We start from the raw sequence: 14,468 nt of genomic DNA, 5'->3' as shown, positions 1-14,468 counted from the left end.
GGGGGTTTGTTTCTTCTTCCTGATGGCTGGTTCAGGAGTGATGATGTGATGGGGACACCAGAGCTTCCCCGGTGTCTCCCCTCACTCCAGGGGAGAGGGATCTGTTGGAGCAAAGTGGAAAGGAGCCCTCAGGGATCCTGCTGGGGGCTGAGACACAGGATGGTCATACACGGCAACAGGGTACTCTGGGATTTGCTGAGCACAGAACCCCAGAGTCACAGACTGATTGGGGTTGAAGGGAGCTCTGGAGATCCCCCAGTGCCCCCCCCCACAGAGCAGGGTCCCCTCAGCCCAGAGCAGGGTCCCCTTGAGCTGCCCAGGACAGCGCCCAGGATCAGGGGTTGGGGTGGCTCCAGGGCTGGAGGGAGACTCCCCAACCTCTCTGGGCAGCCTGGCCCAGGGCTCTGCTACCCTCCCAGCACACAAGTTCCTCCTCAGGCTCAGGGGGAACTTCCTCTGCTCCAGTCTGTGCCCACGGCCCCTTGGCCTGTCCCTGGGCCCCCCTGAACACAGCCTGACCCCTCCTCCTGAGCCCACCCCTCAGGGGTTGCTCAGCACTGAGCAGATCCCCCTCAGGCTTCTCTTCTGCGGGCTGAGCAGCCCCGAGTCCCTCAGCCTCTCTGCCCAGAGATGTCCTGGTGGCCTCAGCATCCAAACCACCCGTGGTGAGGATCCAGGCTGGAGGAGCTGGTCTTTCACCCTGCCCTGGTGCAGATGGCGTATGGGCTGTGCCCACAGCGTTATTCTGCAGCTCCAATGAGCCTCTCTCAAAGTGACTCACAGTCATGCCTGTGGCTGGGGCCACCAGAAAGACCAAGGACTTCATCTCCCTGCCACCCAAGGATCACAGTTCCTGGTGTGGGATCATTACCTTGCTCAAGCCAGGAGTAGGGTTTTTCCAAGGAAGCTGCTAGTTCTGCAGAGATACCTCAGGTCAGTAAGGAGTCACCCTCACCCTCCTCACTGACCCACAGAGGAGGGATGCCAGGAGTCTTCCACTGAGAACGATCACAGAGTCACCAGGCTGGAAAAGACCTCTAAACTCCTGGACTCCAACCATTCCCATCCTAAGATAAACCAGATCTCTCAGCACCTCATCTCCCCCGTTAAACACCCCCAGGGCTGGGGACTCAGCCCCCTCCCTGGGCAGCCTGTGCCACAGCCCCACAACTCTGCCAGGGAAGAACTTTGCCCTCCCAGCTGAGCTGACCCTGCCCTGGGGCAGCTGGAGCCCATTGCCCCTTGGCCCAGCTCCTGGCCCCTGGCTGCAGAGACCATCGCCCACCTCTCTGCACCCTCCTGGCAGGGCAGGGGAGGTGGGGAGAAGGTCTCAGTGGTCAGTTCTTCACCATCAGCAGCAGTGGAAGGTAAGGGTACAATACTGGAAAATGCAAAGCAGAACCACAGCATCTTTCTGGTTGGAAAAGACCTTTAAGACCACTGAGTCCAACCATTAACCTCACACCACCAAGCCCACCACTAACCCGTGTCCCTGAGCACCACATAGAATGAATCCCAGAATCCCAGCCTGGTCTGGGCTGGGAGGGACCCCAAGGGTCCCAGAGCTCCAGCCCCCTGCCACAGGCAGGGACACCAACCTCCAGGCCTGGAGCTACACAAGGGTGCCCAGGGCCCCAGCCAACCTGGCCTGGAACACCCTCAGGGACGGGGCACCCACCCCCTCTCTGGGCAGCCCCTTCCAGCCCCTCACCACTCTCTCTGCACAGAACTTCCCCCCAGTCTCTCCTCTCCCCCTTCCCTCCTCCAGCTTCACTCCAGCCCCTTGTCCTGCCAGGCTCTGCCCTTTAACAAGCCCATTCCCCTCCTGTTCCTGGGGTCCCTTCAGGGACGGGGAGGCTGCACTGAGGTCCCCCCACAGCCTTCTCTTCTCCAGGCTGACCCAGCCCAGCTCCCTCAGCCTCTCTCCATGGGGAGCTGCTCCAGCCCCCTGAGCATCCCCGGGGCTCCTCTGACCCCTCTCCAACAGCCCCACATCTTCCTTGTGTTGGGCCCCAGCTCTGGCCACAGGACTCCAGCTGGGGAGGGCAGAGCAGAGAGGGACAATCCCCTCCCTGTCCCTGCTGCCCCCCCTCTGCTGATGGAGCCCAGGATCCCATCGCCCTTCCCAGCTGCCAGAGCCACTGCTGGCTCAGGGGAAGCTCCTCACACCCCATGACCCCCAGGTCCTTCTCCTCAGGGCTGCTCCCCAGCAGCTCTTCTCCCAGCCTGGCTCCTGTCAGGGATCCCTCAGCCCAAGTTCAACACTTTACACGTCCCAGCCGGGCAGAAGCCGGAGCTGGACCAGGTGTGGGTGCGGTGGGACCGACTCAGGGCAGCTGCCGGGGCTGCCCAGGGCGGGAGCGGCTTGGGGGGCGCTGGGAGCGGGCGGGTGCCGACGAGGGGCCGGGGCAGCCCCGGCAGCGGCCGCAGCGGGGCCGTGGGGTGTGTGGCGGGGGCCCTGAGGCGGGCGACGGGGCCGTGGGGCGTGTGGCGGGATCCTGAGGCGGCCGGCGGGGCCCTGAGGCGGGATGCGGGGCCCTGAGGCGGGCTGCGGGGCCCTGAGGCGGCCGGCGGGGCTCTGAGGCGGGCTGCGGGGCTCTGAGGCGGGCTGCGGGGCTCTGAGGCGGCCGGCGGGGCCCTGAGGCGGCCGGCGGGGCCCTGAGGCGGCCGGCGGGGCCCTGAGGCGGCCGGCGGGGCTCTGAGGCGGGCTGCGGGGCCCTGAGGCGGCCGGCGGGGCCCTGAGGCGGGCTGCGGGGCCCTGAGGCGGCCGGCGGGGCCCTGAGGCGGGCTGCGGGCCGGGCCCGGCGCTGCCAGCGGGGGGAAGATGGCGCCGGGGGGGCGGCCACCTGGCGGGGCGGGGCGGGACCCGGCGGCGGGGCCAGCTGGGGCGCCCGGCGCGGTCACCGGGCGGAGCCGGGACGCGGAGGAGGCGGCGGCGGCGGCAGCGCCGGCTGCGGCCAGCGAGGGGCTGCGGGCTGGGGCCGGGGCGGCGGAGCGGCTGCGGGGAGCGGGACGGGGCGGCGGGAAGGAGGGGGGGTGTGTGTGGGGGGGGTGGAGGGAGCGCCCAGGCCCGGCCGCCGCCATCACCCCCCGCGGGGGGGCGGCCGCGCCCTTTGGCCGGCGGCGCGGGGCGGGCGGCGCGCATGCGCGGGGGCGCGGCGCGGGGGCGGAGCCTCCCGGCCGGCAGCCCCGCCCCTCCCCCGGGCGCCCGGGCGGTAGGCGGAGTCACGCGGGGCGGGGGTCACATGACCGCCGCCCCGTACGGTCGCGGCCCAACATGGCAGCGGCGGCGGGCGCGGCGCTCGGCCCTGCCCCGCTCTAGGGCCGCCGGCTCCCCCCGCGCCGCCCTCGCCCCCTCCCGCCGGCCGCAAGGAGCCCCCCGGCTGCCCCGGAGCCAGCCGCGCCCCGCCGCCTCCGACATGAGGGAGAAGGGCCGCAGGAAGAAGGGCAGGACCTGGGCAGAGGCCGCCCGCACGGTACGCGGGGCCTGGGGCCGGGCTTGGGGCGGCGGGCGGGTCGGGGGCCTCCCGGGCGCTCCGGGCCGTGCGGGTTCCCTCCGGCGGGGCTGGCGGCCGCTCAGCGCCCGGCGCTGGGGCGGGAGGGGGGTGCCGGTGGCGGCGGGGGGCGGCCGGGCCGGGTTGGGCCTGGCTGGGCCGCGGGCCTGGCGCTGTCGCCGCAGCGGGCCGCGGGCTGGCAGGGCCCGGTTCGCTTGGCGTGGTTCGGCCTTCCCGGCGCCGGGTCGGTGCCTGCGGAGCGCGGCCGGGGCCGGGCGGCTGCCGCTCGGGCTCGCGGTTCTTCCCCGCCGCTCCGTGCTGCCCCTCTGCTCCCCGGGCCGCGGAGCGGGACCCCCGGGGGGGGGGGGGGGGGTTGTCCCTTCGCTTCCCAGCGCGGTGCGGGAAAAGGGAAGTTGGGGCACCGGGAGCAGCGTGAGAGGGAGGAAGCCGGGGGGACGAGCCGCGGTGTGGGGCTGGCGGGGGGCAGGGTGCTGAGGGGGCTGTGTGTGGGGGCTGGGATCGAGCCCGGGGACTGGGGGTTGGGGGGAGTTTGGGTTCTCTCAGCCCCTTCTGAAGGAGGTGTGTGTTAGATGGGGGGACAGGGGTGTGGGTTAAAGAAGGAAGGTTTGAATTGGATGTTAGGGGGAAGCGCTTTGCAGAGAGAGTGGGGAGGGGCTGGCAGGGGCTGCCCAGAGAGGGGGTGGGTGCCCCGTCCCTGGGGGTGTTCCAGGCCAGGTTGGCTGGGGCCCTGGGCACCCTTGTGTAGCTCCAGGCCTGGAGGTTGGTGTCCCTGCTTGTGGCAGGGGGTTGGAGCTCTGGGACCCCTGGGGTCCCTCCCAGCCCAGCCCAGGCTGGGATTCTATGAACCCAGGCTTGGGAAGCCCGTCTGGAAAGCAGGCAGAGCCTGGTGTGTGTGGCTGAGGTGTGAGAGCTGCTTTCCTCACTAGCCAGTCGTTTGGAGCTTGTGCTCACCCTTGGGAGGGTGTCAGAGTGGCTGCTCTTCAGGTGATGGTTTGAAGACCATCAGGTTCCATCCCACAGGTGGACCCTGTGGTTTCTCTGCTGTTTCCTCATCCCCTCAACACAGTTTGTGCTCAGAAGAGGGGGAGGAGCCCCTGGTGAGGGGTGTCAGTGTGGTCCCACCAATCCTCCAGCCCGTGGTGCTGCTCTCCAGCCACTCATCTCTTCCAGAATCCCCTTCAAGGCTAAAACACCCATTTAGAGAAGCTGCCCCTGAGAACTGTCAATACCCAAGGCTGTGCCTTGCCTGGAGCCCTGGCAGAGGCACCAGGAGCCAGGGAAGGGGGAGGAAAAGGGTTCCAGCACCTGAGGTTTGGCAAACAGCTCCCGTGGTGTGTTTGGTGGGAAGGCTGAGATACCCTGGTCCAGCTCCAGCTCTGATCTTCAAACACTTTCCCTGGGTGTTGTGTTTGAAACAACATCTTTTGATTCTTGCCCCAGCTTGTGCTGGCTTCTCAGCTGCCCTGGGGGTGAAGTCGGTGGGGTGCAGGATAAGCCCCCGCCGAGGAGGGCGGCAGCTCGGAGGTGGCTGGTTGCTCTGCTCCTGGGAGGTGCTGCAAGGCTTCCCTGGGGCTGCAGCAGCCTCCCCTTCTGCCTTCAGAGCAGCCTGGCATCTCTGCGCTCCCCTGAGGAGCTGGGTGGGTTGCTGGAGTCTCAAGGGGGAGGGGAGAGCCCTGATGGCCAGGGGTCGGGGTGGATCTGCAGGGGAAGGTGCTTTGGCTCCTGGGTTTTGATGGGAGCTGCCTGTGGATCTGTGTGTCCTCCAGCTGCCCCACACTGGCCCTGAACTGCAGCCTAAGGGCATCACAGCTGGTGTCTGTGGCAGTTCTGTCCCTCCTGGCGCTCTATGTCACCTCCCCACCCCTACACATGGGCAGTTTGGGGGCTTAAACCAGCAAAACCCATCATCACCATCACAGTGCTGATGTCACTCTGTGCTGGCTCAGTCTGGACATGGATCTGGTGTCCTCCTGAGCAAGGGAGGTGATGGGTGTGTGGGGAGAGCCCTGCCACAGGCCCTGATGAGATGTGTGGCTGAGGAACTCCCCCTGAGCCAGCAGTGGCTGTGGCAGCTGGGAAGGGCGATGGGATCCTGGGCTCCATCAGCAGAGGGGGGGCAGCAGGGACAGGGAGGGGATTGTCCCTCTCTGCTCTGCCCTCCCCAGCTGGAGTCCTGTGGCCAGAGCTGGGCCCAGCACAAGGGAGATGTGGGGCTGGTGGAGAGGGGTCAGAGGAGCCCCGGGGATGCTCAGGGGGCTGGAGCAGCTCCCCATGGAGAGAGGCTGAGGGAGCTGGGCTGGGTCAGCCTGGAGAAGAGAAGGCTGTGGGGGGAGCTCACTGCAGCCTCCCCGTCCCTGAAGGGACCCCAGGAACAGGAGGGGAATGGGCTTGTTAAAGGGCAGAGCCTGGCAGGACAAGGGGCTGGAGTGAAGCTGGAGGAGGGAAGGGGAAGAGGAGAGACTGGGGGGAAGTTCTGTGCAGAGAGAGTGGTGAGGGGCTGGAAGGGGCTGCCCAGAGAGGGGGTGGGTGCCCCGTCCCTGGGGGTGTTCCAGGCCAGGTTGGCTGGGGCCCTGGGCACCCTTGTGTAGCTCCAGGCCTGGAGGTTGGTGTCCCTGCCTGTGGCAGGGGGTTGGAGCTCTGGGACCCTTGGGGTCCCTCCCAGCCCAGACCAGGCTGGGATTCTGTGATCTGCTGGAATTGGCTTTGCACAGCCCAGTGTGAGCTGGGGCTGAGCTGGTGAGTGGCAGGAGCACGGCCTTTCCCTTCGGTGGGAGGGTCTCAGTAGGCACAGGGCTGGGCGGTGCTGGGGGGGGCTCTGGAGCTGTGCTGGGGGGGGCTCTGGAGCTGTGCTGGGGGGGGCTCTGGAGCTGTGCTGGGGGGGGCTCTGGAGCTGTGCTGGGGGGGGCTCTGGAGCTGTGCTGGGGGGGGCTCTGGAGCTGTGCTGGGGGGGGCTCTGGAGCTGTGCTGGGTTCCCTGGAGCTGTGCTGGGGGGGTTCCCTGGAGCTGTGCTGGGGGGGGTTCCCTGGAGCTGTGCTGGGGGGGGGTTCTCTGGAGCTGTGCTGGGGGGGGGTTCCCTGGAGCTGTGCTGGGGGGGGGTTCCCTGGAGCTGTGCTGGGGGGGGGTTCCCTGGAGCTGTGCTGGGGGGGGGTTCCCTGGAGCTGTGCTGGGGGGGGGTTCCCTGGAGCTGTGCTGGGGGGGGGTTCCCTGGAGCTGTGCTGGGGGGGGGTTCCCTGGAGCTGTGCTGGGGGGGGGTTCCCTGGAGCTGTGCTGGGGGGGGGTTCCCTGGAGCTGTGCTGGGGGGGGGCTCCTTGGAGCTGTGCTGGGGGGGTTTCCTGGAGCTGTGCTGGGGGGGGTTCCCTGGAGCTGTGCTCGGTGAGGGGGGTCCCTGGAGCTGTGCTGGGGGGAGCACTGGAGCTGTGCTGGGGGGGGGTTCCCTGGAGCTGTGCTCGGTGGGGGGGGTCCCTGGAGCTGTGCTGGGGAGCACTGGAGCTGTGCTGGGGGGGGGTTCCCTGGAGCTGTGCTGGGGGGGGGGTGTTCCCTGGAGCTGTGCTGGGAGGGGGTTCCCTGGAGCTGTGCTGGGGGGGGGTTCCCTGGAGCTGTGCTGGGGGGGGGTTCCCTGGAGCTGTGCTGGGGGGGGGGGCCTCCCTGGAGCTGTGCTGGGGGGGGGGCCTCCCTGGAGCTGTGCTGGGGGGGGGGCCTCCCTGGAGCTGTGCTGGGGGGGGCCTCCCTGGAGCTGTGCTGGGGGGGGGGCCTCCCTGGAGCTGTGCTGGGGGGGGCCTCCCTGGAGCTGTGCTGGGGGGGGGTTCCCTGGAGCTGTGCTGGGGGGGGGTTCCCTGGAGCTGTGCTGGGGGGGGGTTCCCTGGAGCTGTGCTGGGGGGGGCTCTGGAGCTGTGCTGGGGGGGGCTCTGGAGCTGTGCTGGGAGCACTGGAGCTGTGCTGGGGGGGCTCTGGAGCTGTGCTGGGAGCACTGGAGCTGTTCCCCCTCTCCAGCACCCAGGGTTGCAGTGTGCAGCCAGGCAGGGTGCCCGTGTGGGCAGGGTGCTGGGGGAGGAAGTTACTGTTGATAAACAACCCTTTTCGTTTTTTTTCTTCTCTTATTTCCTGGCTCCTCCAGGAGCTTTGCAGCTGCAGAGGGCTGGGAGCTGGTGGCTTGTCTTGGGCAGGTTGCTGGGGGTCCCTGCAGCTACCTGAGGGGAGAGGCTGCCCACAGCATCGTAGGGGTTGGAAGGGACCCCGGGAGCTCATCAGGTCCAACCCCCCTGGGCAGTGGGTGATGCTGTGGCACACACAGGTTTGGCACCCTGCTTTGGCAGGGGGGAGAGGACTCCATCAGCTCTGGGGGTCCCTTCCAACCCCAGCAGCAATGTGAAGCTGTGAGAGGACAGGTTTTTAGGACTGTACCTGGAGCACAGCCCTCAGATGGAGCAGCCAGGCTGCTGCTGGTGGGGTGTGATTTCTCACAGCCCTGTGCACAGCTCTGTGTGCTGCTGCTGACTGCAGCAGCTCGTTACCTCTGTGCTGCTGAACCCCAGGGCTGGGGAACTTGTTTTCCACCCCCAAGCTCTGGTCCTTCTGGGGGTTGGACCTGCTGATCTCTCGAGGTCCCCTCCAACCCCTCCAGCTGTGTGAGGTGATTCTGTGGTCTCACAGGCTCTGTGTGTCCCCTGGCACTGCTGGGGCTGCGTCCTTGGTGCTGCATGGCAGCGTTCAGGCTGTGCCAGTGCCTGAGCTGCACCCTGAGCCGCTGCCTGGGCTCAGCTGGGGAGCTGTGCCAGGGCCCTGGTGCTCACCCCAGGGTGCTGGCAGCGTCCTGCTGTGGCTGAGCTGCAGGGGACAGCTGGGGCTGCCAGAAAACTGCCCCTGCTGCCTGCTGAGCCCGTGCAGATGAGAACAGAGACCCTGTAGTGCTGGCCTGAGTCTGCTCTGAGTGAGCCTTGGGGCTGTGGTTGAAGGGGGTGGGAGGTCTCTGGTCCTGCAGCAGAGCTGCTCTGTGGTTTGCTCTGGCCACTCAGGTCTCAGGGCTGCTGCTTTTCCTCTCACTGCTGTTTGACTCAGCCCTTGTGATGCAGCTTTCTGAAACAGAGAGGGACCAGAGCAGAGCTGAGCGTCCCCAGCATCTTCCTGCTGGTCTGTGATGGGGTGTGAGGGTGAAGGGGCTGTTGTGGACAGATGGGCTGAGCCCAAGGGGATGAGGTTTAACAAGGCCAAGGGCAGAGTCCTGCACATGGGACATGACAACCCCCTGCAGCTCCAGGCTGGGGGAGACTGGCTGGAGAGCTGTCAGGAGAGAAGGACCTGGGGGTGTTGGGTGGCTGCAGGCTGAACATGAGCCAGCAGTGTGCCCAGGGGCCAGGAAAGCCAAGGGCATCCTGGCTTGTGTCAGACCCAGCGTGGCCAGTAGGGCTGGGGAGGGGATTGTGCCCCTGGGCTGGGCACTGGGGAGGCTGCAGCTCCAGTGCTGGGTCCAGTTCTGGGCTCCTCAGCACCAGAAGGACAGGGAGGTCCTGGAGCGAGTGCAGAGAAGGGCAACCAGGCTGGGGAAGGGGCTGGAGGGCAAATCCTCTGAGGAGCAGCTGAGGGAGCTGGGGGTGTTGAGCCTGGAGCAGAGGAGGCTGAGGGGAGCCCTTCTCCCCACCTCCCCTGCCCTGCCAGGAGGGTGCAGAGAGGTGGGCGATGGTCTCTGCAGCCAGGGGCCAGGAGCTGGGCCAAGGGGCAATGGGCTCAAGCTGCCCCAGGGCAGGGTCAGCTCAGCTGGGAGGGCAAAGTTCTTCCCTGGCAGAGTTGTGGGGCTGTGGCACAGGCTGCCCAGGGAGGGGCTGAGTCCCCAGCCCTGGGGGTGTTTAACAGGGGGGAGATGAGGTGCTGAGAGCTCTGGGTCAGCACAGGACAGGGATGGTTGGACTCCAGGAGCTCAGAGGGCTTTTCCAGCCTGGTGGTTGTGTGGTGGGTCAGTGGCCTGTGGGGACCCAAGCTGGCCCCTTGCTGGGTGGCAGCCTCAGGCTTGTGGCTGTCCTGGCTGTGTGGAGGGCAGCACACGCTGTCTAGTGCCCAGCTGGAAGAACTTGGGGTGTTTGTTTTCCCTGGGAAGTCCCTGTGTGTGACCTGACAAAGCAGCTCTGCTGGGGCTGTGTGGAGGGGGGCTGGCTGCTCCCCTTGGAGGGGGGCTCCTGGAGATGGAGCCTCCTCAGCCAGGTCACCTCCAGCAGGGGCTGCAGCCTCCTGCACTCCCTGTTTGAGGGAGGGAGCTGCTGCAGCCCCGTGTCTTCCCTTCTGCTGCTTCCTCCTGGGCCAGGCTGGTTACCTGGGCTGCAGGGGGTGGGGGTCTGGTGTGAGAATGCTCCTGGGGAAGCAGGGGGAGCTGGATCCTGTGGTGCTGGGTGTCTCTGAAGGCTGAGGTGTCAAGTGTGAGTGCTGCTGTGATGCTGGTGGCTGCTGTGCAGCTCTTGGGGTGCCAACCCCCTGCTGCAGGGCTTGGTCTGTGTCGCTTGTGTCAACCCAAGAATTAAGGTGAAAAGACTCTGAGCCTGATGGTGCAGAGCAAACAACCCCACCCCATCCCATCCCATCCCATCCTGGGTTCCCAGCCCCATCTGCCTTGGCAGACAAGGTGATGGTGAGGGGTTGAGAGGCAAAATCAGGTAGAAAGCTGCTCTGGGGCTAAAGGAGGGAAGGGGGAGAGGAGAGACTGGGGGGAAGTTCTGTGCAGAGAGCGTGGTGAGGGGCTGGAAGGGGCTGCCCAGAGAGGGGGTGGGTGCCCCGTCCCTGGGGGTGTTCCAGGCCAGGTTGGCTGGGGCCCTGGGCACCCTTGTGTAGCTCCAGGGCTGGAGGTTGGTGTCCCTGCCTGTGGCAGGGGGCTGGAGCTCTGGGACCCTTGGGGTCCCTCCCAGCCCAGCCCAGGCTGGGATTCTGTGCTCACTCAGCAGCCTTTTGCCCCCTGACCCCATCAAGACTGTGATTTCCTGGGGGGTGATGGTGTGAGGTGTCTGGAGAGGCAGGTTTTCCCTGCTTTCCTTGAAAAGATGTGCCCAAAGAGTGGGTGGAGGGACCCAAATGGTGGAGGTCACCTGCTTGTCTGCAAGTACCTGAGTCTGTCTGCCCAGACTTGAAGATCCACAAAGGTCCTGAGGCTGCTGTGAAAATACAGAGGAATGCAGAGGGTTCCCTACGACCCTGCTCAGAGGGGCTGCCAGCCCGTGCCCCCTGGGTGCCAGCCCGTGCCCCCTGGGTGCCCAGCACTGGCACAGCAAGGTTTGGGATGGTGGAGCTGAACCCCATGTGCCTCCAGGTTGGGTTTTGAGGGAAGAGCAGCAGGGGGTGATGCCTGGGATGGGTTTCTTCCTTCCAGCAGTCCTTGGGAGCTCTGGCTCAATGGGGAAGGATCTGGTGGGCGATCCAGGACCTTCCCAGTGAAGTGGGAAGTGGCTCAGTGCTGTTCAGCGAGGCACTGGTGCTGTGGGGGGTGAAATGACTGCTCAGAGCTTGTGGAACAGGCTGGTTGGTGGAGCTGGTGGGGCTGCTTGTGCCCTGCACTTCTGCAGGGCTTGGTGGTCCCTGTGGACCAGGCCTGGTGCTTTGGGCTTTCATCCCCAAGGTGCTACCACGGGGTCAGTCCCATGGCCAAGCACAAGACCTGTTTGCCCTGAGGATGAGAAACGTTGGGCAGGGTCGGTCTGGCTGTTGGACACCTTCTGAGAGGCTTCTGTGGGATGAGCCTCCTGTGGCTGCAGCCTCCACACCAGTGAGCTCCTGGGTGGTGTGTTCCTGCCCCATGAGGTTAGCTGAGGCTCTGCTGGCCAGGGACACAGCTTGGCAGTGTTTGTGCCCACAGGACCAGGCTCAGGGCTGCACAGGGCTGAGGGGAAGCTGGCACAAACCCCACCACGTGTTGGGAAGCTGCATGGCAATGTCAGGAGGAACTTTGTCCCTCTGGGGGTGACAGAGCCCTGGGACAGGCTGCCCAGGGAGGCTGGGGAGTCTCCCTCCATCCCTGGACACATCCAAACCTGCCTGGATGTGGGATTTGGTCCAGGTGACCCTGCTCTGGCAGGTGGTGGCACTGGATGATCTTTTGAGGTCCCTTCCAGCCCTTGATGTTCTGTGATTGTGTTGGTAGGGAACTGGAGCTTCCTCAGCTGCTTACTCACACCCATCTTGATCAGCCACAGCACTTGGATGGGTTTCTCCTGCTGCTTTTTTTCAGTGGGGTTTCCTTTTTAAGTCATCACAGACCCTAAAAAAGCCCCAGGCCAAACCTTGCTGACCTGGAAGTCAGCAGTTGCTCTGTGAACGTGAGCTCTGCTGTGGCTCAGCCTGGGCTGTCCCCTCTGGCATCTGCTCTTCTGGTTGCTGGAACTTCTTGTGAGCTGCAAGTCGCTCTAAACTCATCTTGGGAACCTCTAAGAGGTTTGAGGAGTTGGTTCTGGTACAGGGAGGGAACTTGGAAAGGATGAGGTGGAAGAGCAATCCCCCCTGCTGTCAGGCTACAGAGTCCATCCCAGTCCATCCCAGTTCATCCCAGTACTTGCTGCTGCTTTAAAAGCTTTTTCCCTGTGTTCCCACTGGGAGTGTGAACCCCTGGAAGGCATCAGAACCCCTCTGAGCCATTGCATGGGGATGAAGCCAGAGCTGAGGTAGCCCGTTTGCCAGCTTGGTAGCCACTCTGCAGGGCTGGCAGTGCAATGCTGGGTGAAGGGCTGGCTCAGGTTAGTAGTAGCACCACTGCAGCCTTGTTTAGAAGGTACCTGAAGGGGTGAGCTCTTGGTATGAGGGTGGAGAAGTCTGGCTGTCCCAAAGCACCTCAGTACAATCACAGAGTCACAGGGGTGGGAAGGGCCCCCCAGAGCCCCTGGGGTCCCACCCCCTGCCCAAGCAGGGTCCCTAGGACAGGGGCTGGAATCTCTGCAGAGAAGGAGACTCCACACCCCCTGGGCAGCCTGTCCCAGGGCTCCCTCACCCTCACTGGGAAGAAGTTCTTCCCCACACTGGGGGGAACTCCCTGGGCTCCAGCTTGAGCCCATCACCCCTTGTCCTGTCCCCACAGACACTGAGCAGAGGCTGCCCATGGCCCCCTGGGTCCCACCCTTCAGCTCTTGATCCCCAGTGATCAGATCCCCTCTCAGGCTCTTCTCTGCAGGCTGAACAGCCCCAGCTCCCTCAGCCTTTCCTCCCAGGGGAGATGCTCCAGCCCCTTCAGCATCCCTGTCCCTCCTCTGGACTCTCTCCAGGAGATCCCTGGCTGGTTGATCCCAGGGAGCCCAGCCCTGGACACAACACTCCAGCTGGGGCCTGGCCAGGGCAGAGCAGAGGGGGAGGATCCCCTCCTGTCACCTGCTGCCCACACTCCTCCTGATGCCCCAGGATCCCATTGTCTCTCTCAGCCCCAGGACACTCTGCTGGCTCATGGCCTCCCTGGAGCAGTTACCTCCCTCCCCACACCGAGCAGGGGTGGTGGCAGCTGCTGAGCAGGGAGGAAGAGGAAGCAGGGAGCTGTGTGCCAGGCCCCTGGGGAATCCCCAGCAGCTGCAGAGCATCTCAGCCCTGCCTGGGAGTGCCCCACACACCCAGCTCCGGGGCAGGGTTTGGGCAGCTGCTCACCTTGTCCTGTGTCCCCTCAGGGTGCTGCTGGGTGGGTTTGTCTGTGAGTGAGGGGGCTGTGAACTGTCACACGCAGCTCAGGGGGTGTTTGCTTGGCTCTCCCTCTCTCTCTGAGCACAGGGGGGTCTGGAGGTGCTGTGCAGGCTCCCTGGGCACGCTCCCCTCTCAGGCTGCGTGGAGCTGGCTGCCCTGCAGAGGCTGTGCTCTCCTCCCAGATCAGCTGGGGGGTGCAGGGCTGGCTCAGGGGCTGCTCTGAGGCTCTTCCCACTGTGTCTGCCCCGGAGCAGGAGCTGGTTGTGTCCTGGCTGTGGCTTCACAGCATCTGCAGAGGGTTCACACACCCAGCCCCGTGTGTGGCACCCAGCACGCTGCCTGCTGGGCTGAGGACGTGGCAGAGGCCTCTCTCACTGGGATGCAAGTGGATTCTGGGTGTCAGGGAAGCTTTTCCTGCAGGAAGAGGGAAGTTCAAAGGCTTTGTGTGGCACACCTGCAAGTCTCTGTCTGTGTGCACTTGCACCAGCAAGTGACAGAGAGTGTAAAATCCCCCTGAGCAGGGAGATGGGTGGGGAGGGGTCGTTGGTGTTGGTTCTCAGGGATATCAGTTCTCTCTGATGCAAATGCCTGCATCAAGGTAGCTCTGGTCCAACCCACAGGGCTGGGCTTCCCATGGCTGCCTGTGGTGTGCTGGCTGTGCTCCAGGCCAGGGAGTGCTCCTCTGGCTTCATCCAGAGGGAATCCCTTGACCTTCTCCACAGCTCTGGAAGCTGAGCTGAAGCCTGGTGAGCTGAGATGGTTGGGAGGTGGCCTGGTCACTGCTCTCCTGATCTGAGTTTAGAACTGGGGTGCTGCAAACATGATAGGTGGGTGTTATAACCCATGAAGATCACCAGGCTGGGGGTGACCTGCTGGAGAAGAGCTCTGTGGAGAGGGACCTGGGGGTCCTGGTGGGTGACAGGTCCCCCCACAGCCTTCTCTTCTCCAGGCTGAGCCAGCCCAGCTCCCCCAGCCTCTCTTCATAGGGGAGCTGCCCCATCCAAGGGGTGGCACGTGCTGCCTGCCAGCTCGTGCCTGGGGAGCATGGGAGGAGGTGCAGGCTGTGGAACTGGCTTCTGCAGGACCTCATGGGTGCTGAGGGCTTGCACAGGCTTGTGGAAATGCATTGAGGGTTACTGAGTGCCTGGAAACTCCTTGGATTCTGGGAGCCCTGAGCAGCACAGAGTGGGAAAGCAGCCTCCTGGGATGTTGAGGATGTGACCACACGAGGAAGGTCCACAGAGATCTGCTGTGGCCCTAAATGAATTGGGGTTGAGGTAGTTGGATCAACCCCAGGCTGTTTGAATGGCTCCTGCTTCTTGCTGT

At 65.0% G+C, this 14,468-nt stretch overlaps 1 protein-coding gene across 1 annotated transcript in view; it reads left to right on the top strand.

The window, feature by feature from the left end:
- Positions 1 to 3,419: 3,419 nt before the first annotated feature.
- The window catches only part of ASXL2 (ASXL transcriptional regulator 2), a gene marked incomplete at its 5' end in the record, with an annotated part of 89,572 nt that continues 78,523 nt past the window's right edge, over positions 3,420 to 14,468 (top strand). Inside the window, one exon of the mRNA XM_084261444.1 lies at positions 3,420 to 3,476. Within this exon, the coding sequence (XP_084117570.1) occupies positions 3,420 to 3,476 (57 nt within the window). The remainder of the gene's footprint in view (positions 3,477 to 14,468) is intronic.

Source organism: Gallinula chloropus (genome assembly GCF_964237585.1).
Source record: "Gallinula chloropus genome assembly, chromosome: 3".
Lineage (NCBI taxonomy): Eukaryota > Metazoa > Chordata > Aves > Gruiformes > Rallidae > Gallinula > Gallinula chloropus.
Note: the sequence above shows the minus strand (reverse complement) of the source record. Positions and strands in the feature narration are given on the sequence as shown.